This window comes from Saimiri boliviensis, chromosome 3, assembly GCF_048565385.1.
Source record: "Saimiri boliviensis isolate mSaiBol1 chromosome 3, mSaiBol1.pri, whole genome shotgun sequence".
In the NCBI taxonomy this organism is placed as follows: domain Eukaryota; kingdom Metazoa; phylum Chordata; class Mammalia; order Primates; family Cebidae; genus Saimiri; species Saimiri boliviensis.
This window is the reverse complement of record NC_133451.1, coordinates 96,872,010-96,899,187: the sequence shown is the minus strand read 5'-3', so window position 1 is coordinate 96,899,187 and position 27,178 is coordinate 96,872,010. Positions and strand designations below refer to the sequence as shown.

Sequence of the window (27,178 nt, the reverse complement as noted above, 5' to 3'; positions counted from 1 at the left end):
GAGAAGGGGGGAGGGTGAGAGAGAGGGAGGGAGAGAGAGAGAGGAGAGAGAGGAGAGAGAGAGAGAGAGACAGGGAGAGAGAGAGAGAGGAGAGACTCCCCGGCTCCCTCCCTCCCTCGCACACAGCGACTGGAGACGGACGGAGAGCAACGCGCTGGGAGAGGAGAGACCACCGACAACAGCCCCGCGCTCTCACACATACACTCACACTCGACTCTTTCCTCTCCCCCCACCTCCTCCTCCTTCCACCCCCACCACTAACACCATCTCCTCCTCCTTCTCTCTGCAACAAGAAAAAAAAGCCATTTACAGGTATTTTTTTTGATCCGCATATTTATTTATCCCCCCCTCCCCAACAGTTTGTTTACAAGTATTAAAGTTGTAATTGGGAGCTGCCAAGACACATCTGGATTTGTGTTTCTTTGTGTTAGGGGGTGATGTGCAACTAATTAAAGGCAGACTGGCAGCGTCTGCAAATTCTAAGGCTCCCCAAATAAAAAGAGACTGGTAAGTGATTGTTCTTTCTCTTTCTCTGGCTTTTTTTTCTCTTAAATGTTTGCTGTCCGTTGGGATTGTGAAAGTAGATTATTAATGCTGGACTCCAGCAAGGAAAAGCGTCGCTGTATTAATTTATTAATTAATCTGCACCCGCCCCTCCTCCTGAATGTTAAATATGACCTTTGATCTCTATGTCTCTGGTAGACCAGACATACAATATTAGGCATGTACAGTCACATTGTTTAAAGGCAAAACAGGATCATGAAGTATGGATCTCTAATTTAGCTATGGAATAGAACTATAGTTATTTGTGTGTGTTTTATTTTGTTTTTTAATAAAATCCAAACAATAGCTGTGGCTTAGGTACCTTTTTCATGCTCCAGAGATGCACTGATTAAACAATAATGACCTGGATACTGGGCATAATCATTTTCTACAGTTTCTGGTGGTATTAAACCTTAAGGTAGGAAGGGGGGGAGGTGATGGCAATCAGACAAGCAAGGAAAGCTTGTGTTTGGAAACACCACTCTAAGACTCTAAAAAAGGACGTTAAATTATTTCTTTATTTGGAACAAGGTCAAAAGACTAAAACGTTGAAAATTTTCCCTCCACTCAATGTGATGATATCTAATGCATGGTTGACATAACTAGTTTTTACTGAGTAGCAGTTATTATGGTCTTGCAGTTACAGTGTGATTCGCAGAAACTGGAGCTATATGCATATTCTTTCTGGTTCTTCCCCCACCCCTTCCAAGCATCAAGAATATTTAGCCAAGAGCGTTTTGGGGCACCCTTTGTATTGCCCTCAGACCTCAGAAGGGAGCAGTTTTCCCTAATGCGAAACCACAGAGGTGGTTCCTGAGTGATTAGGGACTTGCTGTGATTGAAAGATGCCTGCAAGCTTCTAATCCAGCCTGGGGTGAGGTTCCTTATCTTGATTTACTTTGCCTATTAGGGATTTGTTTACATAAACCCCTCTTTTTAGAGCACCTCATCAGTAGGTCTTGAAGTTTTTGCACTTGGAGTTTGGGCATAAATGGTTCATTAATCTAATTATAAGCATAATTACTATAATTGATAACCATTTTGAACTCTGAATATTTGAGACTGAGACTAGTGGGCCCCATATAGAATTCCCTGAACTCTACATTCTAGACCAATCTATGGGCTTCAAAAGATGTCACAAAAAGAGATTCTGGCCAAAAAATCTGGAAACAAAGAAACGGGTTTTTTAGGTGAATATACACTTTATGTCTTTGCTTTACTTCTTAAAAGGCTGTGATGTACTTCTCCCTCTGTAATAAACAACTAAAATACCTCTCCTTAAAGCATAATAATGGCCTGTAAGCAAGGAGATGAATGCAAATACCCAGTTAACATTAAACTTTCCTCTTAAAAAGAGCAAAATGAAAAGAAAAATCATTTTACTGGTTAGTTTTCTCTGGCAAACAACACCTTAAGGGCTTTTTTTCCCCGCTTTTACTCAATGTAAAAATCAGTGCTTGTGAGAGATCCTTTTCAGGAAGTCCCATGCTTTCCTCTTGTCTTGGGAATAGATTGCAATCTCCATTAAGAATGATTAGGAATATTCTTACAGAGGCTGCAGGCACTTGGTTTAAAACCTGAGACATTGGTTTTATATATATGGCTCATCTTTATTTTCTACCTTAAAAAAAAAAAAAGTAGAACACCGTCCTCTTACCCCCACCAAGCCCCACCACCAAATGGCTTGTACAATTGAGACCTGTCCTTGGTCCATTGAATTAAGACCCTAACAGAGCCAGCTGTGCTGGGATTCAAACTAATGACTGCAGACACAGAAGGACACTGTGGCAGCTGGTAGTTCTTTTTTCCCTGCCTCTTTAGTTCAGATTGTATGTGGGCAGTCTCTTAGCTCTCAGTTGTATTGTGTTTGCTTACAGTTTATACTCGGATGTATTGTAGACTTTCTCAGTACTTCATTTGCTAATTTCCTGTTCATTTTCCTCATAGGGCCATTGCTGTTTTCTACTTTACAGCATTTGCATGCCCAGGCAGCACTTGTTCACACATTTCATAATGTTTAAATGCCCTCTGCTTATAGGTAGTATCGCCCTCCCACCCATGATTTGCATGTCTTTAGCACTCCAATTGCCCTTTTCCTTAGGCGTTTGTCACCCCCGTCTTCCCTCTTTCCCTGGGTATCCTGGCTATTAATACATTTTCTCAGGAGGTTTATAAGAATAGGGGGGAGGAGCTGTGGTTTGCTGTGGGGAGGGAGGGAGCGAGGGTTGGGAGCGGTGGGGGGGATGGGCGGGAGGGGGTCACGTCTTGATGATTCTTATGCAAACGACCTGACCGAAGAATGTGGGAGCTCTTGGTGTCGGCTGTGGGTTAGTGAGGGAGGCTGTTTATTTATTTTTAATCTTTTTCCTCGTGCAGCTCGTTGGAATGACTTTTTTTATTTTAGTTGTAACAGTTGGAGGATAATGCAAAGGAAGACGCTGCCTGGGAATTCACCGTCTGTGGAAATGAGCCCCCGAGAGGAATAAAGCAGCCCTCACCTTGCTCTCCCCACCCGAACCCACTTTCCCCTCCAGCCTCGGCCCCCACCCCAACACCACCATCACTCCCTTCCCTCCCCCCCACCTTTCCCCCTTTTCCACCCAGGTGTCGGACCAGGCGGTCCCCACTTCCACCCTGCACCCCTTCTTCCCCCCTTGCACCATGAACACCAATGTCTGCGTGGAGCCCGGGCCGAGCCCGGAGGCCCCGGGCTTGCCCAAGGAAAGCCACTTGCCCGAGGGGGCTCTGAACAGCCTTGTGGATTACAACTCGGAAATGGAGCGCTACCGCTCCTTCGCCACCTCCTTCTACAAGACCAACGGGGGCGCCTTCCCACAGGCTGCCAAGATCGCGCGCATCACCACCCCCATCTTCCCCAGCAGCGCCGCCGCCGCCGCGGCCGCCGCGCGCATCGGCATGTCCCCCTGGAACTGCGACAACGCGGCCACCGCCGCCGCCGCCACCGCCATGCTCTGGGGCAGCGGCGGGGGCGGGGGCGGGGGCGGGGGCGGCGGCGGCGGCGGGGGCGGGGGCGGGGGCGGCGGGGGCGGCAGGAAATCCTCCTCCGCCGCCGCCTCCTCCTCCGCCTCCTCCTCCTCGGCGATCCTCCCCGCCGGCGGTGGCGGCGGCGGCGGCGGCGGCGGCGGCGGCAGGACCGGCATGCACCACCGAAACGACTCCCAGAGGCTGGGGAAAGCTGGCTGCCCGCCAGAGCCGTCGTTGCAAATGGCAAATACTAATTTCCTCTCCACCTTATCCCCTGAACACTGCAGACCTTTGGCGGGGGAATGCATGAACAAGCTCAAATGCGGCGCTGCTGAAGCAGAGATAATGAATCTCCCCGAGCGCGTGGGGACTTTTTCCGCTATCCCGGCTTTAGGGGGCATCTCATTACCTCCAGGGGTCATCGTCATGACAGCCCTTCACTCCCCCGCAGCAGCCTCAGCAGCCGTCACAGACAGTGCGTTTCAAATTGCCAATCTGGCAGACTGCCCGCAGAATCATTCCTCCTCCTCCTCGTCCTCCTCAGGGGGAGCTGGCGGAGCCAACCCAGCCAAGAAGAAGAGGAAAAGGTGTGGGGTCTGCGTGCCCTGCAAGAGGCTCATCAACTGTGGCGTCTGCAGCAGTTGCAGGAACCGCAAAACGGGACACCAGATCTGCAAATTTAGAAAATGTGAAGAGCTAAAGAAAAAACCTGGCACTTCACTAGAGGTCAGAGGAGATGATTTCTTGTTTCCCAGTCTCCCCCCTTCCCTCCTCACTCCCTCTCCCCTTCAGGGATTCTTGTCTGGCTTCAAGATGCAGTACCCCATCTCTGAAGCTTCATTCACGTGGTAAGAGTTGTAGGTGGTTTTCGAAAGGCTTGGCCTCTCCACCACCCGCCCCAGTTGCACTTCACGTGACACCGCCCTTCTGGTAGAGAGGGTCCCCTCCTTTTTATCTCTGGGGGAAACATAATGTAATTGGTTTGAAGAATCAGAAGTTTCACAGTGTGCTCAATGTTTTCCCTTGGTGGTTTAAAATGCCCCCTCCTCTTTATTAAAGGGTGGGGCATCTTTGCCCAAAGGACTGGACACATCACATCCTATACAAGTTTATTGGCTAAGTTAGTGGCCCGATTAGAACAGTGAGGACACAGTTTGTGGCACACAAGCCTGTTCTCATTAAAACAGAACAACAACAAACCACACAGCAGTATTCATTGAAGCTGAAACACCTGGATTCAGAAGGGGATTTCCTACCCCTTTCTATACAGTATTAGTTTTTCTCTTAATCAAGGGAGAATGTTTCCTATTGTATTTTCTGCATATCTGATACTTTTGGAGAAAGCTGAAACAATGTAGAAAGCAAATTTCCACCTGCAAATTTTAAAGAGATGTGACTTAGAATAAAGGGATACAATTAGTTAATTTCAGGAAGATGATGGTGATTTTGTTTAAAAATTATTTTATGTAGTTTCATAATGAGTAATATCTAAAACTCAGTTACAAAAGTATTTCCCTTGGGCTCTCCATTGGACAAAGTCACCATTTTGTGGTTGCAGAGTTGGTCTACACATCAAGCACAGTTTTGGTTGATACCTTATATGGTCAATAATAATTTCTTTTACCTATTTGTCCTTAAAACAGATATTATACAGATAATCACTAAAGTAATTGTTAAATGAGGTTATTAATTATGCTAAATACAGAGATTGATAGGTTTGATAAAAATTTTATATTGTGTCCTGATCAAAACAAGGGGAAAAATGAAAAAATCACAAAAATCACAAAAAATGGTTTTGGTGGTATATTAAGCAAAGAAATGTGGACAAGTAATTATAGTTAAAAAATCACAAAAAATGGTTTTGGTGGTATATTAAGCAAAGAAATGTGGACAAGTAATTATAGTTAGTCCCTTGATAAAATTTACAGGGTAGATAATTAGATGTCCATATATGCATGAGACTGCAGGTGGTGGATTTAGCATTTGGGAACGTTCTGTGGGGTGAATTGGAGGATGAGAGTGGCTCTCATAAGTTATCATCTGAGTGGTATCTGTACATTCTTTTAAAAATTATTAGTACTGCTTAGAGGAGTTTTCTTTATGAACTGGGAAGCAGTCTTGAAGAGAATAAAGAGGAAGGTTAAAGATCTTTGGGACAGGTTTGAACACAGAAGATACAGTTTTTTGTTTGTTTGTTTGTTTAAAAAAAACTAATTGTGTAAATCAAACTAGATAGCACTCTGGGATTCTAAAAATATCAGAATTATGTAGATGTCATTATTGAGTATGATCAGTTTCATCAAAATATTGCATTTATTCTTCTTTATAAGATAAATTGTCTCTTTTTGGAAAGTTTAACTTTACTCCTAGATGGTTTATTACATTTTTTTTTTTTTTTTTTTTTTTTTTTTGACAGCTTTCCTTGAGCAAAGATAAAAGCAACTATAATGCAGGTCCATGTATTTTCTTAGGTGGCAAAAATAGCTTTTGAATCTTCTTTCTGGATTAATTTATTAAAACTTCTCTAGGTCTCTAAGGACTATGGGAAATTAAAATTCAGTTCATATTGAAATTATTAATTTCCAATTGATAAGGACAACATGGCTTTCATTTTTCCTCTTAAAGTGTAGAATCTAGAATTGTAAATTTGGTTCTGCTCTTAGGCCTCATCTTTAGCTTGACTCATGGCACTACCTGCATCCCAATTGAGGGTATGTAGTAACTGAACAATTCTGATTTAGTAAATAATTGCCTTGGAGGAGTTTGATATCAGTACCAGTAGATTTTCTGCACAAGTTTCTATGATGATATGATTTTTTTTTTCCTTTGGTAGTTTTAATACAAGCTTGTTGTGATATTTAAATTTCTCAGGCATTTTGATGACAAAATCCCATAAAATTACATTCTCTTCTTTTAAAAAATTCTCATGCACAAAAATTCTGTTAATCTTCACAAGGTGAGGTATGGATAGGAGCGGAAGGTGGGTTTTTTTTTTTCTTTGAACTTTTAAGGTGATCTTCTAACTTCAGACCCCTTCTATCAGAGCGTGGGTTGTGCTTCGAGGCTAAGATTATTAGTGGAAGGCTGTTTGGCTAAATGAGAGAAAAAGTTTTTTATAATTGTCTAAGATTCTATCTAGATCATTAAAAAAGACAATGCCGTCATGACTGCCTTAAACCCATGTGCAAACACATAGTTATGGTTGCAGAAAACCAGCTGGGCACATGTCAGTGTGATGAGGCTTAACATTACTGACCCAAAGCTGAAACAGGAATTGCAGGGAGATGAAAAGCCCCCCTGCTGACCTGGTTTCTCTCTTTAATTTGGTCCATCCTTATCCGAGAAAATGTTTTAGAAATTTGATGGGTTCCTGGCGGAGGGTAGTGATCTGGGGACTCATTGTGGATATCATCTATGGTTCCTGATGTAAACTCCATAGCTAATATTTGTGGGCTTTGAATTATGGTTGTCAATTAACATCCGGTTCATAATCATAACATATATATTCTTATTGATCACTTTGAGCCTCATATACCATTCTTCCCTTTGACTTGTTCGCATCTCAAAGACTGGAAGCATAGTCAGATTTTTTTTTTTTTTTTTTTTTCAGAGTGAGAAAACTGAAATGAAGACAGACTCACCTGATTGTGCTAGGACTCTTATCCACATTTTTTTCAAAACCTCCTCTCTAGTGTTCCTTTTAAAACTGCCTTACTGATTTCTATTTTTCTGCTTAGTCTCACCTTAAAGGCAACTTATGATGCCCTAGAAATGTGTTTATAAAATCCCCCCTTGATCATATTTGATGTGATAACACACAAAAAACATTTAGTTTTTCTGTTATACTATGCTCTGTATATTTGCATAGCCACTGTTCATTAAGTCAATTACTCTGTTAGAAAAAAAAAAAAGCCACTAATTGTTCAAAGCAGTCATTACAAATGGTGTCTGTCCCTTGTGGACAAAAACTTTTAAAAACTTGTATCCTAAATGAAAAATATTAAGTTCCTAGATGTTTTAATAAATGTGATCATATAGGAGATCTTTATGATAAGTTACATGATAACACTTTGTCCTTTGCAAAGATAATCTTTTAGTTTTTATGTTCACAAGAGCTACATTTCTGATACTAAGTTTTAACTTTTAAAAATATCCCAATCTGTTATGACTCAAGGGATAACATTGTCCCATGGGCAACCCCAGCCTCTTAGTCCCTGAACATTGTTCAGGTGACATGATTGATCTCTGTGGGGCAGCATTACAGACCACACAGATCTGGTTTCTCTCCCATTAGTTGATTTATGGAATTAGTGAGCAGTGCCTCAGGAGGTTTCCCTGCCCCCACTCTTGGCTCTCTTCAGTGAGTTTCATACTGTCACCACTGAGGCTTTCCTTGAGCTGGAGAAGAAACTAAAGAGGGCAGGTTACAGTGAAGTCATTGAAAAACTGGAAAATAAGGAAGAAGGATGGTTCCAATTTTTTTTTTCTTTACTTTCTTTTCTTTTACCTCTTAAAAATCTATCTGCTGAATGTACAGGCCAACAATAATTTTTCCACAAGTTAGGTTGAGCTTTTTAAAAGGGTTGGCAGAAAACATTCAAATACTGTCTCAAACTTGATAACTTACTTAGGAAGAGTGTAATAGGGGAGGAGGGACGTAGTGTATATGCTGTTAAGTTCTAAGAGCCCCAACTATAAATGGCAATTGTGAAACTCTGGGCAAAGCACTGTCTGTAATGTGTGCAGGAAGATGGCACCTGCCTACTGAGGAAATTAACTTGTATAAAATAGGTGGGTCACTCAAACTAAGAGCTTTTAGCTAAACAATAAAACAAGTCAATAATTGAACATATACATTTCTGAGGTTTGGTGATTTTAAAAATATCTACAGATATTATACAAATGTTTCATGTCTTCAAGGAAACATCCACCAGTTTTTCTTGTATGTCATAGTTTATAAAAATGAGTTTTCAACTTTTCATCTCAAGAATAAGAAACTTGCCAGCAGAAAAATATAAATTTTTATTTTAATCAAAAAATGCAAATACATAATTGAGTATAAAAGTGAAAGAGGAAATTTTTCAAAACAAAATGATAGTATGTTAGCATTAGAATGTAGCATGTAAATAATGTAGTAGCATGTAAATAATGTAGGAAAAAGCACCTCAGTTTTATAAATAATAAGGAAAAGGCTTAGAAAATTTTATCTTTGACTAAGGCCACAAAATGAATTTGTGGCCACGGCATCAAACTGCAATACAAGTCCAATGAAATTATTTTTCCATCACTAGATTTAATACAAGGGAGTTAAAGTTGTTTTTTATATACTTCAGAACATCATGTTGTAAACACAGTAAATACATGCAATTTTAACTGTCAGTTCACAAACTTACAAAGCATACATTTTATTACTTCCTAAATGAAAACAGTAGTCTCACCCATCCAAACAACATGTAAATTCTAAGCTATGTTTTAGATAGTAATTAGGAATAGTAAAATAAAGTAATTAAAATTCATTTATAAATTATGCTATAATAATGTATAAAATTCAGCCATCATCAAACAAAATATAAGCAAGCAATCACAAAGCATATAAGAACAATTTAAAAATAAACTAGGTTTCTATTTAATCTGAGAAAAATATTTGGATGTTTTAAGAATGAAAAGTATAGTGATGAAAGTAATAAAAGTTGTGTGGCTTTTCAAGTTTTTAAAGAATTGGTTACTGAAGTATTTCTCTATGGTTTTTTAGACTTGGTCATCTACTTTTCTGAATTTATAGTTAAATTTTGCATCGTCGGACTTATAGATTGATAAATACAGAACAGTTTAATAAAATAGCCTGTAACACTGAAAATTGAAAGGCATGCAAAAAGGACAGGCATTTGATCTATATTTACTCCAGCTGGAACATTGTTTAACAAGTTCCAGACTCAAGATCCATGTTGGGGTGGAAACATTGTTCTAATATTCTGAATACAAAGTATCTTTCTGAATACAAAGTATCTTTCTGGATACAAAGTTAAACATTATACTATTTGAGTATTTCTCAGGTATAGGTTGAAAGAAAATCTTTTAAGAAAATCTTCTAAAGTTTTGGTGCTCTTAGAATTTACTGCTGAACCTCAATTGGTCAGATTGCCTGAATACACAGAAAACGTTTTACTTTAATTTGCTCTGAAAAAGCTTGACAAAATGTCCTACTTTTCAGTAAATTTAATGTAAGTGGCTATGCATTAATTCCAAATTTATTTGTACTCACATTGTACAAAATACTAAAAATAAACTCTTGTATTTGTCATATAGAAATATCTAGTTAAAGTCATAAGTTAAATTCAAGATTTATTTAGAGGCCCATGTAAATAAATATACAATTGGAGAAAGGACTAATTGTTTTATAGTTTCTCTCATATTCCCAGATTAGTTTTTCAAATGCAAAAATGAACTGAAAATAAAATCTTTAAATTTTATTAGTAATAAGTAAAATTTTAGCCGCTGATTAAAATGTCAGATCTTAGCTGGGGAAGTTAGGCATTCTAGGAAACATTGTCTTTGATAAAAACTTGTTTTTAAGAAAGTACATATTTTTTGTAATGCATTTAAATTTTGAGAATTTTGTGCATGTGTAATTTTGTTTCTTCATTTGTACTTCTGTGTTTCTGTCCTTTTTAAACATACTTTCAAATCTAGCATTTTGCTATTATTCTTAGGAGCTTCAAAATATTGGGGGAGGGGCATAAAGGTGATTTTATCCTTGAGTCATATCTTGTTCCATCACATGCAAACACCTGTCCTGAAATTGAATTATTCTGCAGGGTGATCAAAAAGCCTCCCTCCATTCAGCATCATATGTTTTCTGTTGTTTATTGAGTTATGTTGCACCATACTTCAGATGCGACAGCCATTTAATAATGTTGAAGACTTAGCTCTGCAGGGGCTAAAAGGATCCCAGCAGGCTTGTTAACTTCTACTCTAAAACGTTATGAGAAATATTTTTTCCTGTATGAAACTTCTGGGCTTTCTCTAAATTTTATTTTAAAAGCATAAGAGTCTATAGCTAGGTATGAAATCAAGCCTGCTGAATTTTTTGTTTTCCTCTTTCTTAATCTTTAAACCATTTATTTCCCACTACTTTTTATTTTTTTTTTTACTAAAGAGATTATGGCAAAGCAAGCAATTACTTTTTCAAATACCTCATATTCAAGTTGTATTTCTTTGGTTTATATAAAGCTAGTTGTAAATTATATTCAGGAAATATACTACTAAGCTCCTACATTTTCATTTCTTTTTATTTAAAATCCATGGTTCCTGTGGCCACATACGTAAGAAATTGTGGAAAGAGCCACTAGTATCAAGTAACTTAACAGATGAACAATGTTCTAGGTACATCAGCATCACTTCTCTGAACTTTATTTTCTCATCAATAAGATGAAGGTAGTATCAACCTACCTTATAACTTGTTAATATTATATGTAGGTTAATATTGTTGGCAAACTAAAAAATATATTTTTATATTATAAAAATATAATTTCTCAGTCCAATTTTAAAACCATCAATAAAAATGGAGAATAAGTCATCCATATTTATAGATAACACAACAATTTACTTATAGTTTTCAGACATTAAAGCCCAGATGTCTATTAATGATATGTGTTTTTTGCATATTTGTTTGAATCATCCATTTGACAAAGATATGGCTTGAGTTCACTTGAAAAGAGATAAATCTAATTAAACATGTTTTCTTGTTCCTATACTTGCGTTGCCTTAGGAAACTGAGCATATTACCCAGTGAAGTCAGTCAATGTGGTGAGCCAATTTCAATTATTTAGAGTTCTTTCTCCTTTTTTTTTTAAACCACAGACACATCACCACTATTAATTTTTATGTATTTTCATAAATGTATGTGTGTTTGTTTCACATTACTAACCCAATACTTTTATTTGACTATTTTCAAGACATAGAGATATTCTAAATGTGAATTTGTGAGGTCAAGAGAATTATTGTAAAAAATGAAATAAACTCTAGTTAGAAAAGATATGTAACAAATATCGGAAAGTGAGCATATTTAACAAAATTGGAAAATATATACATATGAGTATACATAGGAAATAAAATAGGCAGATATTCATTTTTACATAAAAAATGAAGTAGCTATATGCAATTGTTCATTGTTTGTTTTTTACTAAAAACAGACTATTTGTAAAAAATGAAGACAGTTATTAAGCAGTAATAGAAAAAGCTGGTGTTTTTCTGGGGGAGAATAATGATAAGCCCTAAAAGATTTGTAATGTTGACCAAGAAAGATGAGAAAGGAGAAAGGAATACTTACTTAAGCCAGAATGCAATGCAGTGTCTAGAAGGAACTTTGACAAAATGGAATATTGGTATATGCTTGCTTCGGCAGTTACAAAAGCTTTTTAGAGGATGGAAAATATTTTTTAAAGGGAAGATAACTTTTTTTAATGACTTGACTCAATACATTTGGTTTGAGAGTCAGAGCTGAGGCTTGAGAGGAGTGGCAGATGAATTAGAGATAAGGAAAAACAGATTGTGTTATAGCTGATGTTATTATTTTTACTTATGCATTTGAAACATTTGGTAGAATAATTCCAAAGTGTAACTAAAAGAGAATACTTCCAAGATGGGTGGAAAATGGTATCCCATTTGTGTCTCTTCTGCATTAAAATTCATATTTGAGAAAACATTCTTGAGAAAGTAAAGTGTCAGACTATGGGAAAAACGGTGCTCAAAGTGCTGTTTTTTTTGTTGTTGTTGTTTTTTCCCCGAAGACTAAGAAACAAAAACAGAAAACCCCACACCAAACCACAACTTGATTATTGATAATACTATAATAGTAAAGATCAAGTAGGATGAGGAGAGAAAGGGATATATATTTGTTGATTAGGAAAAATTATGGACATTTCTGTCTATTTCAGCAAATCTGGCAAATGCCAGAGAAGATATATTATCTCAAAAATTTAGGAAATGAAACAACATTAAATGCATGTTTAAGTGAAGACCATATAAATTTAATCATGTGGAAATGGCAAGAACTAGTGTGCAAATCAGTGGTAGAAAAGTAATTATGCTTGGGAATAACTTCTCTATTGGCAATGTTTTTTAAATAGATTAAATTAGATAAGTGATGATCTTAATGGAGTGAAGATAAGAAAAAAAAAGGATAAAATTAACAGTCATGTAGGTGGATAAGAAGTGAGAACATGTGGAGTCTTCCATTAAACATGAAATATTATGTCTGCTCTACCTTTAGTCCATGGAAAACAGAAGAGAACGTTGGCTTGTTTCCATCATAAGAGAAATACATTAGATCTTCTTTGTAATGCTGCTATATGTAGAGTTAAATTCATTATGAAGTGGCATGGTTTTTAGATTTTCTTCATGTGATTCTTTTCATGTGAATTTTTTTTTTTTTTTAATAGTATGGAGGTATGTTTATCAAACTGCAGGTGACAGTATGCTGGTGCTCCATGAAACAAATGTTTTGATTTGCCGTCATGAATTTTTAGAAAGTAGATTAGAAGACCGAGCATGGTGGTTCATGCCTGTAATCCCAACACTTTGGGAGGTTGAGACAGGAGGATCACGAGGTCAGGAGATTGAGACCATTCTGGCCAACATGGTGAAACTCTGTCTCTACTGAAAATACAAAAATTAGCTTGCTTGGTGGCACACACCTACTTGGGAAGCTGAGGCAGTAGAATTGCTTGAACCTAGGAGGTGGAAGTTGCAATAAGCCAAGATCATGCCACGGCACTCTAGCTTGGTGACAGAGTGAAACTTGATTAAAAAAAAAAAAAAAGGTATATTAGAATAGAACAGAACAGAAAATATATGAGTTTATCACATGTAGTAATAGTAAGTATTGTTCAACTTCTGTTTCAATCATGTATATTTTAAGAAATGTATGTATATGGATTGCTATGTAAAATGTATTTATAACTGGTTGCAGTCAAGTTTGAAAAACACTAATCTAGCAACACGAACATCACAAGTCGGTAGTGAGGAAAGGAATTGTATTTGAGCAATGTTAACAAGAGAAAGAGTAAAGTTGAAATGTTACTACAAATAGTGTGCTTTTACTTATTCCAGGCAGGTCTATACCTATGCTGTCTATTCATGAATACATGATATTAATTAGCACATAGTAAACCCTTGATAAATTCCATTCAATTTAACAAATATTTAGGTAGAACTGTTATGTTCCAAGACTTTTTTAAGTTCTGTGGATACATACATACATATATACCCATATATCTGTAAATGTATATATACACACATGGATCCTGGCTTAAAGAACCATAAATGCTCTTTATTTCCGCTCTTTTTTCAATACCCATGTAATGCTCTAGCTCTAGGTATTAGCTTTTATCCAAGCTACTTAATTCCATGTATATATCATATATATATCATATATATATCTCATATATATGATATATATATATATATATATATATATATATAATATATATATATTTTTTTTTTCTTGAGATGATGTCTTGGTCTACCCAGCCTGGAGTGCAGTGGCATGATCTCAGCTCACTGCAACCTTCACTTCCTGGGTTCAAGCTATTCTCATGCCTCAGCCTCCTAAGTAGCTGGGATTACAGAAATGAACCATAATGCCTGGCTGATTTTTGTATTCTTTTAGTAAAAATGGGGTTTCACCATGTTGGCCAGGCTGGCCTTGAACTCCTGACCTCATGTGATCCACCTGCCTCAGCCTTTCACAGTGCTGAGGTTACAGGCATGAGCCACAGCGTCCGGCCTATTTATATTTTTAAATTTGTATAAAAATTTTAAAATTCTCTATTTATATTTTTTATTTTAGTCCAAGAAATGGACAAATTGATACATTTAAAATAACATTGAAATTTTAGAAAATTCTGGAAGCAATCTCACACCTATTTAAAAGCCTTAGGATTGCTTGACTCATCCTTGGTTTAGTTCTCCACATCTAGATAAGTAATACAGACTAATGTGATCTCTGCCTTGCTACCTCATGCAATTCTGTAGTATTATATTTTCTGTTTTATTTCAAGTCATATTTTATAGAATGCCGGAAACCTTCATTTTACCTGAATATGAGAAAAGATCATATTGGAAGAAGGGAGGGAAGAAAGGAAAAGGAAGGAAGGAAGGAAGGAAAACAAGGAAGAAAGGAAGAAAATTCAGGTTACAGGATTGCTACTGTTTAAGGAAAATCAGAAATAGCATATTGGCAAAAAATGGCATACTTAAGGTCCTCTTGAGTCTGGTTTAAATAAGAAATGAGAAGCAATAGTTAATGTCTCAAAATTTATGGAAAGATGTCATGTGTCTGGGTTTAGGTCCACTAGAATCACTATGCATTGTATTTTTTTTCTTTCCAATTTGGAAAAATTAGTTTTGGGAAAATTATGTTTTTTTGTTTTTTAAATAATGGAAAGTAATTCTCAAGTCTACACTGAGTGTGTCTCAGTGGTTGGATGGTTCATAACAGATTCTGAGCCAAATGAAGTTCAGTGACTACATCCAAAATGCTACTTGACTTAGCCTAACAGAAACTTTTCTATTAAACTTATTTCACTTTTATGTAATGAATAAATAAATATTTCACAAATCTTAGAACTATAATAAAAGAGATGCAACATACTGATTTGCTTGTGGAGGTTAAGTGAAACTATTTTCATATAAATTAAAGGGTGTCCAAATCATAGCTTTAATAGGTTAAACATCACCTCTTAAGATTTTTTAAGTGACTTCCCATTTTCTAACATTTTATATGAATATTTATGTTTCTCTTCAATAAAAAGTGATAAAGTTGATTTGAATTCACTGACTGCTTTAAAGTTAACCAGATTTTCAAAATTGTCCAACCATTTGCTCTGGAAAAGGCTGCTCATTGTATTTCAATGGCTAATTACCAATGAGCTCACCTAATGCTATATTGTTTCATTCAACAGGAATTACTTGGGAAGAAGTTGAATTGTGGAACTTTTACACACACATACATATTCATATGTATACACACATATATTTTGATTCTATAACCATATATATTTATATATATAGCCAATGAAATATGAACATATAAATATATATACATAAAATAATTCATTCTTAAATGTATAGTATTGATTTTGTTAACCTAATTTTTACTCTTTAAATCTTAATTTTACTTTGAATTTTCTTTCACATTCTCTCTTACACATAAGGTTAAATATATAAAATGTTTTGATAAATACCTTTTAAATCTGTGAATCATTTAAAGATTTTTCTCTTTCTGCTTACCATGGTACCCCCATACTGTAGTTTAATTTTTTATGTTTAAGAATATTTTAACCAGTAAACTACCCATTTCTAATACCCTAAATTTACTTATTTGTTAGAATGATGTGGTTTGAAGTATTTTTACAAAAAATTTAAACGAATATAATTATACATACATAGCATTATCAAGAGACTTGATTAATGTAGTTACATTAGATCGATGGCCAAAAGGAGGTACATTTTCTGGTCATTCTGGACCATTGTGAATTGTGATGTTAATCTGTCTGTCATTTTTACCTCCTACAAACACACTCTCACCCTGTACATACATTCTCCTTTAAACAGCTGTTTTCCTGACAGTCTTTATCACCATATGGACTTGACATAGTACCTTTGCAACATAATAAGATGAAGTCATCTTTCCATTTTCAGAAATTAGACAGGTTTACCTTCTAAAGTCACACTGTCACAGTCCAAAATCATACTGTCACAGTGGTGATGGTGACTGTGGTGGTTGTAGTGTAGGGTGTAAGACAGAGCACCAGAAGCAACAGCCGAGGCAGAATCAATATCAATGAAAGGCCATCTCTAGTCCTCCATCATAAGTCAAAGAAATCTTGGTCATAAATGTCAGTTTGGAAACAAAAATGTGGAATGTTCCTTATAATCATATTTAAAGCCTCCAAAAGTTATGTCATAAAAATTATCTATTTACTTATTTGGTGCTTTCTCCTTTTTAAATAGAAGTCTCATATTCAGTTAGTGGTTGATGTTGAAAGTTGTTCGTAGTTTATATTTGGATAATGGCCAAAATAAGGTGTGATTGTACCAAAGATGTACAGTTATGTGATAAATGAATCTGGATTATGAGAAAAATTAATCTGCTATATATTACATATACAATACAGATTTATTACAACAGAACAGAAGAAAAAAGTAAGTGAGGTACAATTTAAAAAGTGGAAACAGTATATGCTTATATTACTCCAAACGAATTTAAACTTAGGTATTATTAATAAAATGTTGTTTTACCTATAAGAGTTATAAATTGTTGACTGTGTGGTTATCACTAACAGTTCTCTTATATTATTAGCCTATACTTTACCAGTGCTTTCTAATAACTCTATTATAGTTACTAGACAATAGTATAAGAATACATTTTAGAAATGTGTTATTTATAAATGTGTATGTATTATTTCTAAATTTCTAAAATGTATTATATGACTATAGTATATTTATAATGTATCATTTATAAATGGAATGTAGAGCAATCTTTCCACTAAAAACTCACCTTTGCTAGGTATTATTTTATATCATAATTATTTATTCAAATATTTGTATTACTATATATTAATTTTTTTAATCTGTTTGTTCACATTCACAATACTGTGTATATAATACAATTTCCCATTTCTCCAAGTAGATTTTCAAATTTTGTCAGTAAAATAATCCTGAACCTATATAGAACTATGTTTTAGATTCTTCGTGAATCAAATCAGAAAAAGAGCACTTTTTTTCACCATAAGGAACCTTCTTGCATTTGTTCATCCAGAAATTTCTAAAGTTTGAAATTTTTGTATGTAGTCACAAACAAAACATATATAATCAAATAACTTAAAGCAAACACTGGGTCCTATTATTATCTTTTGTCATATTTTTTCACATACATTCCACTGTAAAATTTCAGTGATTCATTAAGGTCTTTGCATTCTAGTGTGAAATGATAGACTTGAATACAGTGAGGGTTTCCAATATCAAGGCCTTAGATACCAAGGAGTCTAAGAAACTTATAGTGGGACTCCTCATACTGAAAACAGTATTTCAATAGGTTGTACAATGTAAATATACAATATATAAAAGATTATACAATAGGTGGTATTAGCTAACTGCAGCCTGAAATTACTTTAAGTTTGGTTGGTATAAAAAGTATGCTTCACGATTATATGGGAAAATAATTCTATGACTTTTGTTTCTATAGTTAATAATAGATGGGAAAACAAGAAATTATTTTTCGATTAGTATAGAAATAATGGTACCTCAAATAGTGACCTCCAGTTGGAAATCATGAGAGCCATCTTGTTTCACAGTAGAAGTTTGAAGGCCTTAGTGAATCACTCAAATTTTTAGATTGTAAAGTATATGAATAAATATTGGAAAGATATATTTAACTTTAATTATAGATATTTCTAGTGTCATAATCATAATCTCAATTTAAGATTGTATGTATTTAAGGTGAATTTCAGCATCAAAAGTTATCATTAATTTTCTCTTTGAAACCTCAGATCTGACATTATTGAAAGTGATTTGTGTTAAGTGCAATTTTGTAAATACTGCTACATTTTACGTGCTATACCTAAATTTGAATGGCTAATCCACATATCGTCATATGTACGGAGTTAGAGATGCCCCATTTTCAGCTTTTAGGAGCTAATGTTTTATTAGACTTGATGTATTTTTGACAAGCATATGTAGATGTATCCTTCACCTGAAGATACCACTTTCCTGTGACTGCTTAGCAATATGAAAAGAAAAACATGAGGTTGGGCGCGGTGGCTCGCGCCTGTAATCCCAGCACTTTAGGAGGCTGAAGTGGGTGGATCATGAAGTCAGGAGTTCAAGAATAGCCTGGCCAACATTGTGAAACTCTGTCGCTAGTAAAAATACAAAAGTTAGCTGAGTGTGGTGGTGGGCATCTGTAGTCCCAGCTACTCAGGTGTTGAGGCAGGAGATTTGCTTGAACCCAGGAGGTAGAGGTTGCAGTGAGCTGAGATCATGCCACTGCACTCCAGCCTGGGTGACAGAGGGAGACTCCATCTCAAAAAAATAATAATAATAATAAAAATAAAAAAATAAAAAAGAAAGGAAGAAAAGAAAGAAAAAGAAAAGAAAAATATGCTAAAATTTTTAAGTTGAAAGCTTTTAGAATTCTTTATTATTTTAGGTTAATTCTTCACTGCTGATTTAATGAAAATCGAACTGAAATATGTATCTGCTTAGAAACATTACTAATTTTTAAATTTATTTGTAAAAGTAAATATAAAATGTTCTTGGATAATATCATTCTTTTATTTAAGGAAATTCCCTTATTTTTAAATGTAACTTACGGGAGAAACAGAAGACTCATTTAGACTTGAAGGTAGTATTGTACCTGGCTTGTGTAGGGACAAATTCTCTGGAACACTGTGCTTTACAGAAGTACTGGAAAGAGAGCTGGGGCTGCAGGTTTCTCCACAGGCCTTCTGGGAGCAAAATGGCTGTTTGTCAGTGTTTGCACCTGCATGAACAGTGAAGGCTGCCTTAAACAGTGCTGATCAACTCAATTCTATTCTTTACCTCCCTACCCGCTTCTCTTCCAGGGGAATCTGGCTTTCCTGTCACTCAGGATAAAGATCCCCTGCAAGCATCACTGAGATTCAGAAAGTCACTGTAATCTCATCAAGAGTGTGAATCCCTACCTGGAACTTTTGAATTTATATAACCTGAAGGTAGCCGGTCAGGGTATTTAATCCCCCACATTGGTGTGCTAGTACCCCGCACCATTTAAAATAAAAGTCCTCTTACAAGGATGACCTCATTAGTTGACAGAACAAAAAAAAATGTGTCTCCAAATTAGGACAAACTTAATTAGAAACCCAAAGTTTAACTCAATATTTTACCTATGAAAACACTGTTGCTTCACCCAGCTTGTCTGAAACAAACTCAGTCAGTCCTAAAGAAGATTTTCATTGTTCCTGATGAAAATTGGTCAGGAGATTGGATAGACATCTGTTTTGTGTAGGCTACAGGACACTAAAGAGTTTTGACACTTTTTCAATCCTGAAATACAACTGTTAGAGAAACCTTACTACAAATTTCTGGTATGTGCCTTGATTATTTTTCTACTTACTGCACCAGTAGTTTTCCTAATTTTTCTCACATATGTTATTTGGTGATTTGCCAACTAATCATGTTTAGGCTTCTTGATCTCAAGGATCTTAATATAAGGAAGAAATAATTTTTAAAAGAGGCTTCCCTGCTTACCTTCTCACTTCTTCTGCAATAAACTCTCCATATTCTTACACCTTGGGCTGCATACTGGTCTCAGTGTATGCATAGTAATATCACAATGCATAGTCATATCAAGTAAGTGTAGAAGACCTTTGCTCTGCTTTTCTCATGTTTGCATTATTAATTAATTTTTACTGCTAACAGGTATTGAGAAATGATGACCTTTTTTCTCACAATGACCTTTGACCCTAAGTTGCATTTTATAAGCTTGCTTTTTCTAAATGTTACAAGTAAAATTGAGTAGCTGAAAGGGACAAAGGAAGAGCAAAAAACTGGAAAAGAGATTTAAAAGTATATCTAAGACATAAGGACTTCATCTCATTTAAAAAATGTACTCCATATATTTTTGCTGTTTATCTTTGTAAACATATATGTTTATCAAGATACAAGATTACATAAGTATATATTTATAATCTTGTTTCCAGTTGGCATCTGAGAGTAAGTTGGCATCTCTATGTCATACATATACACATAAATGTGAATATATATGAATATATATGCACATGTTTATTTTTCATATGTGAATCTGTAACCATAGATCTATAATTGTATGAATATGCTTGGATCTAACTTATCTCGTTAGAAATGACTACATTTATGTAAGTGTGCATACTTATATAAAATTTATTCTTAGTTGGCATCAGCCAGTAAGTTAGCATCTGGTGTAAACTTTTAAGTTTTCATTTATTGCTTATGTGTGTGTATAAAGCATGAGTATTAGAATGGGCATGTTCTATTTCATATTACTTCATATAGCTTCTTAATAATGATTAATGTAATCAAAGCATGTAATTACTACATTTATTCTAAGTTAACTTTAGAAAGTAGTAAAGTGGTTTTTCTCACCAACCAGCTGAATCAAATGATAGCGATTCAGGTATGCATAGTGAGCTGGAAAGGAGAAAACCATGAAACTCTCAGGAGTAAGGCATAACATGTTAATAAGATCAGTAAAATTTCCATGAGAATAGTGAATTTTTGTTTAGAAAACACTGCACAGGTAGATTTTGTTCTGTATATGTATATGCAGACTTGGAGTAAGAAGATAGTTATTTATCGATGATTTGTTCTTAATACAGTCATTTTGAAATTCATTGCGTTGGTTGTGATGACAATCTGTTAAAAAGTTATTTTAGTACAGATAGGGAAAAACAGGTTTGCTTTCCAAGATATTTATTTTGTTGATTTCTAATTGACATCCTAATCAACAAATATTATTAGATGACATAATTACAATAGGATAATGTCAACCAACTAACACATGTGAGAAAGTAAATTAAAGCTAACCTCAATTATTAGATGGTTTTTAGTAGAATTCTGTATTTATTTTCTGAAATACAAAATTCAGATGCTATTAACAATGTTTTAAGATGTATTACAGGAATGTGTGTGTATGTATGTGTTCATGTGTTTTTGTTTACCTAGCAAATATATTGGCAACTTATATTCAACACATCAATTTATAGACTTATTTATTCTTAGCAGCCATCTTACATTTCATACAGGCTTGCTGGGCTGGTCTAAGGAATAAAATTAACTTTCTTTTACAGGAGAATCCATCCTTAGCTTGTTGTTTCTTGCATATCTTCACTGTATATTCATGTGATTGTTTTATTGTATACCATTAGAATACATTTTAAAGAAGGAAATAGCATGAGGAATTGTTGGATGTAAATGTACATAGAAAATTCAAGTTTAACTACCATTTACCTAACAAGCAAACTTCATAGTAACTATAAGTTTTTTTGTTAAGAGGATTGCTTATACTTTGGTGCTAGCTTGATATTTCTTTGGAGACACCATTGATAGTATGTTTACAATTCAATAGGGTAGTTATGCTTAATTGAATATCATTAGTTAGTATCAATTTGCTTTATATATATATTAATTTGTTGAAAATACAAACTCACTTTGAAACAGTGTGTTTTATCGTTATAGTTCTCATTTTCTCATTAGACTATAAAATACATTTAGAATTTAATAATTGATAAGGGTTGCAGGTAATATTGATATTTGCTATTATCCTGTCATTTAAGAAAATCTTCAGAATAAATTACTTAACTGAATTCTGAACATTAGCTTTATATAGATTGGATATGTGTATATATATATATTATGATTTTTGTGCATGGAACAGTGGCCTAAATTTCAGTTTCAGTTTTTGGTTGCATTTTTGTTAGGGTGGTTTGAGACAGTGTAATTCAACTGTAGTCATTTTAACTGCGTAGAATGCTTATATGTCTTACTCACGTTTAAAACCGTGTGCATAGCTGATTGTGTCTTTTGAAAGAAATATCATGAGAAATGACTAATGTAGAAAGCTAACCAGTAAAAGTGAATCCTTTCTTTTTTCATGATATGATTGTGCCTTCTGTGTTATCCTGACAGTAAGATGATTCACTCAAAATGATATAGGCATTCTGCAAGGCAGATACAGATTTTAAGTACCTGTGCTGACTGGTCTTCCTAATATTTGTTAAGAGATTGAACTTTCCCTTTATTCTGCTTCCTATACGTGTTTCAGGCTGCATTTCCTATGTTTTAAAACAATGTGTTTTAATCAGTATATTCAGCAAGTTAGCATTAAATTCAATATTCTAATTATTGTCATGTTCTAAGATGGAGCATTTTTTCTTTTTATTAAATGTTGAAATATACAAGTCATTATGTTGTATATTGGTAACTAAAAATATTGCTGAAGTGTAAAGGAGAAAAATCTAATTTTATATTGGCATAGAAAGAAAGCTTAACTTGTTTTCTTGCTCTTTTTTTATAGAGAACACCTGTTCCCAGCGCTGAAGCATTCCGATGGTTCTTTTAAAGCAGTAGTATATCTTATTTTCAAGGCATTTGGAAATGAAGGGCAAACTAATGTCTTGTTTTAAGAAACTGCTTAGTCCACCACTGAAGAAAATATCCAGAAATTATTTTCATTTTACGTTATAGGGGTTTCTTCAAAAAAAAAAAAAAAAAAAAAAAAGGAAAAGAAAAGAAAAAAGACATAAAAATAATGTGGGAGCTTGGAGAATTGGCCAGTCTATTTACTTTCAATACACTGATTCTTTCTTTGATGTAATTTAACTATTCTAGTGAAGTTGTTGTCTATTTTGAAAGTGGCTATAAAAAATAAGTTTGGGTAAACCCCTGCTGTAAAATCATGTATCTTTGCAAAGTACATATCTATACTTCATTTTCAAATATATGTGTTTCAGTACTGTAAACTGTACAGATAGCAGCTTGTATTTTGTGTGTTTAGACACAAGGAGACAATCATGTCTGAGCATCTATGGAGATTAACAGTTTGTACACAACAGTATGGTTCTGCAAGTTAAATCTGGAGCAATAAATTTTAGCTTTAACTATTTTTTGCCAGTTGTTTCTAGAAGCAGCAACAGCACTGGCACCATTTTGCCATGCATCTTTCCATAGAGACTTGATGCCAAGTTTTATAAGACTAAAAGATTATGATGCATCCACCACTTACCTTCAGTTGTATTGTTGTAAGAGGGGAAGATGTTATGAACGTTTCAATTAATCTTTTGAGCACTATATTAGAGTAGTGGTTATGCACTTGCATTGCTTACAAACGAGCTGTACAGAAGGGTATACCTCCCAAATACTTAGTGTAGTTGACTTGTCTTGGGTTGCACTGTAAGGCGGAGTACTCAGAGTAGTTGGAAAATGCAGAATCAGTTGTATAATTTTTTTAAGAAAAGTGTTTTCTAGGCTAAAGTATCATATCTTAGGAGGAAAATATCCATAACTGACATTTTTCCCCAGCTCAACATGGGCTGTCTACATTTTATTGTTTCTTAAATTTTTTTCTTATTTTTTCTGTAGGAAAAAAACTGAATGAAAACTACCCCAATGTTTTAATTTAAATGGGTAGTTTTAACACTTGAATATGCTGAGGGTTTCTGCCTTGAGGCATGGATTGATATGTTTTTAATTTACAAAGAAGTAAACACATTCGTAAAAGTGAAGCATTTGATCTCTTTTTCTTTTCTTTTCTCATAGCCACCCAGTTGGACTAGTGGTCTCCCCTAGTCCCTCAGTAAAATGCTCCATTGCTGCCATTTCCATTCTTGTTACTTGATGCTTTCATTCCTGAGAAGGCAGGGCCATGGTCTGCGGAATTTCATAAATGTAAGACATACCCCTCCCCCTACCACCTGCACACAGAGGATCTAATGCTTCATAGAACCTGTGCTACCTTTTCATGTAGAATTTAATTTTCTTATCATAGTCAGAGTTTTTAAGGCCATCTCATCAGGACAAATATTTACATTTCATTTTGTTTTTTGTTTATCCCAGTTTTAAAGACTGTTTTCAGTTTCAGGAGTAGAATAGGGTTTACCAAGAATCATAGAGTATCAAAGCTGCCATGTTACTGCAACTTTTTGTTCTTTTTCCACTAGCCAGTTGTTTTAACCCTCCACATCCATTAGCTTGCTGAAAAATGTTAGCAAAGTAAATCACGAGAAGAAAGATAATTTGAGAAGAGAAAGGGTAATGGTACAATGGAAGAGACTGTAAAGATTAGGAAAGACTAGCAGGTGAATATTTTTAAAAATTTAGTTGTAGCTTTGAATGGGATATGATAGGACATAAAAGGTTTTTAAAAAGCAGAAAGAGTGTTTCATGGTGAGATTACTGGGGGAGGGTGGACAAAGCATGCACACATGCCGATGTGAAAATTAAGTGTGACTTACCTCGCCTGTGGTATGAATACATGGTCCACAGTTACGGTCAACAAGCGTTTTCAAGAAAAACTCATGATGTATTACACCCATCCATGTTTAAAGATAAGAATATAATGATTACAAGCTAAAATGTGCTGTATACTGTATTCATTTCGAGATAGCTTTTTACTTGATGTATGTTTCTTTGAGGGTTTCTAGCTAGAGTTTCAGCTTCTGCTGTGGGACCAATGAGAGCTGTATGAGTTGTTTTCTTTTTCCATTATTTTTATATTATTTTTTTCTTTTTGTTTACCAATTTGCTAATTAATTGCAAGTAAGTGAAAACTTACTTTCACACTTGAATGATAAGCTTGCCTTGCTTTTTGGAAAATGATGAGATGATTGTTATTACAGAAGTGAAACAAACTTCTATTCAGGCTATATTAGACATACAATAACGTAAAGATCTCATAGCAGTGTACTGAGAGTCTAAAATACATTCTAGGATTGCATGTCTTGGTGTGCTTTTATTTGTTTGCTTTTTAAAAGAACTAATGAATCTGTATATTGTAAACTGTGGTGTTTTACATGTCAATTCATTTTTTTAATGAAAGAAAATTTGTTGATTACTGAAATGAAAAAAGTGTAGCTTTTCATTAATTCTCTTATGTTTTTTATTCTTGATGTTATTGTTTTATACCACCCACTTTTTAATGTTTTTGGTTAAACTCCATTTATACAATGTAGGGTGCATTTAAAGTTCTCATTGGTGATGTTGAAGAAAGATATGACTCTTCTGACTTTTCACTAGTTTTCTTCTTCACATGTCCCTGTACTGAGAACTTGTAAAATTTATCATTATAATCCTAAGGCAGTGATTTGAAGGTTTACATTTTTCATGATTCTAAAATACCAATGAAATGTAACTTAAAAAAAAATTTCTCACTGTATGTTTCATTATTCAGTGTCGAGAAAATTCAGAATGTAGATTGTGTGGACAACTCTGCACAACTTAATAATCATATCTCAGATAAACTGAATAAAAAACTTTGTAAGAGTGGTCTACGCACACAGGATCTTGTCCTCCCTAGGTGTGGATAGAGAGATGCCATAATCGCCAGCATTTGGGGAGAGCATGGAAAGTACTTGAGGTGTTGGTACATAGTGCAGTGAGCCAGTTTCCTTTTCAGTTGTCACTCAGCACCCTAACATCACCAAGAACATCACTAATGCAAACCTCTTTCTAGGCCTTCAGACCAAAGTGGCTTTCTCATGGATTCTGCCTGTCTGTCTACAAATAGAGAAATGTATCCATCCTTGGGAGAGAAAATAGTAATAGTCTTCCCCCACTGTAGGAGTATATAAAAATGTCTCCTGGTTGCTTAATTCCCAGAACTCAATTTCCTTCTTCTAAACACATTTATAGGGAGAGAGAGATGGTGGGCTTACTAGGAATTAATATTAAGCAATCACTAGAAGAAAGGAATATTTCCTTCCTTTCATTCAGAAACCCTGACATGTAAGTTGTGCAATTAATGCTAAAGCATATAAAGTCTTTAAGCTGATAAGTATCTGTAATCAAATAATGAAAAAAGGAAAGCAGTTAAATGAGCACACTATTCAGGGTCAAATACATTCAGCAAAAAGCCGTAGTGGGTCTTTGATCATGGTTAGATTCACAGTGATATCGAACAGTTGGTTCTCATGTAACAGCTAAATGTTTCAGATTTTTTTATATTAAATTTGGCATTTCACACTGAGATCTGTATTCCTCGTGAATAAAAGACAGCTACTATATTAGGAGGGATTCCATTTTCACAATTGCAAAACAGATATTTCAGGAACATGGGCCACAAAATGTACTCCTTCCACAGTGTTCTCTTCTGAACTGTGCAGTTATCTATTAAATTTTCTAATAGATATTTGTGTAAGGTGTATGTATGCTTGTGCAATTATTTAAAAAGCGGTTTTGGAAAACAGTGTATTTATTAAAGAAAATCACTTATGGGGCATGTACAAAACTGTAAAAAAAAAAAAAAAAAAAGTTAAAAAAAAAATCACATTCAATTTGCCCAGTAAAGTTGTTTTTGTGAAATTTCTGTGTTGTTGAATAAAGGACTTTAGTATTCAAAATACCTCTATTTTTCCATGATAAATTTTTATTTGTGGGATTTTGAACAATAAGCATATGATCATAAAACTTTTGAACAATAAGCATATGATCATAAAAATCATAATTCTACACTTGCCCTTGTGTCAGCAGAATGAGTGCTTTGTGTGATTCTTTCATAAAATAGTGTAGTGATGTTTTTGTTTCTCCTTATATATTTTTTCTCATATACTGAAGGAAAAAAAAACATGATTCCATATCCATTTCTAGAGAATGTATTTAAAAAAAAAAACTCAAAAGGTCTAAATAGAGGAAGAACTGAATGCACCCAAACATTTCTCTTTCCTTCTGCATCATAAGTGTGCCAGGAGAAAATATCTCATGCATTTTACCATGAATGAAAAGTCTTGGTGATGCTACTTGAAAGCATTAATGTGCATGAAGAAATTTGAAACACTGGAATTCTGTCTTCAGCCACCATCAGCAATACTCTGAGATGAAATTTTTATTGTGTTACTTTTTTATTATGGAACTTTGTGGT

General features: G+C 34.9%; 1 protein-coding gene across 2 annotated transcripts; it reads left to right on the top strand.

Annotated features, from left to right (window-relative positions):
* On the top strand, positions 1-26,660 carry CXXC4 (CXXC finger protein 4). Of its 2 annotated transcripts, XM_039468615.2 has the most exons (4): positions 1-312; positions 432-507; positions 2,948-4,254; positions 22,622-26,660. In XM_039468615.2, the coding sequence occupies exons 3-4, from the start codon at positions 3,205-3,207 to the stop codon at positions 22,664-22,666; spliced, it is 1,095 nt and encodes a 364-aa protein (XP_039324549.2). In that variant the 5' UTR covers positions 1-312; positions 432-507; positions 2,948-3,204; the 3' UTR covers positions 22,667-26,660. The 2 variants fall into 2 exon arrangements, with proteins under 2 accessions (XP_039324549.2, XP_074252626.1); XM_074396525.1 differs by lacking the exon at positions 432-507.
* Positions 26,661-27,178: the final 518 nt, after the last annotated feature.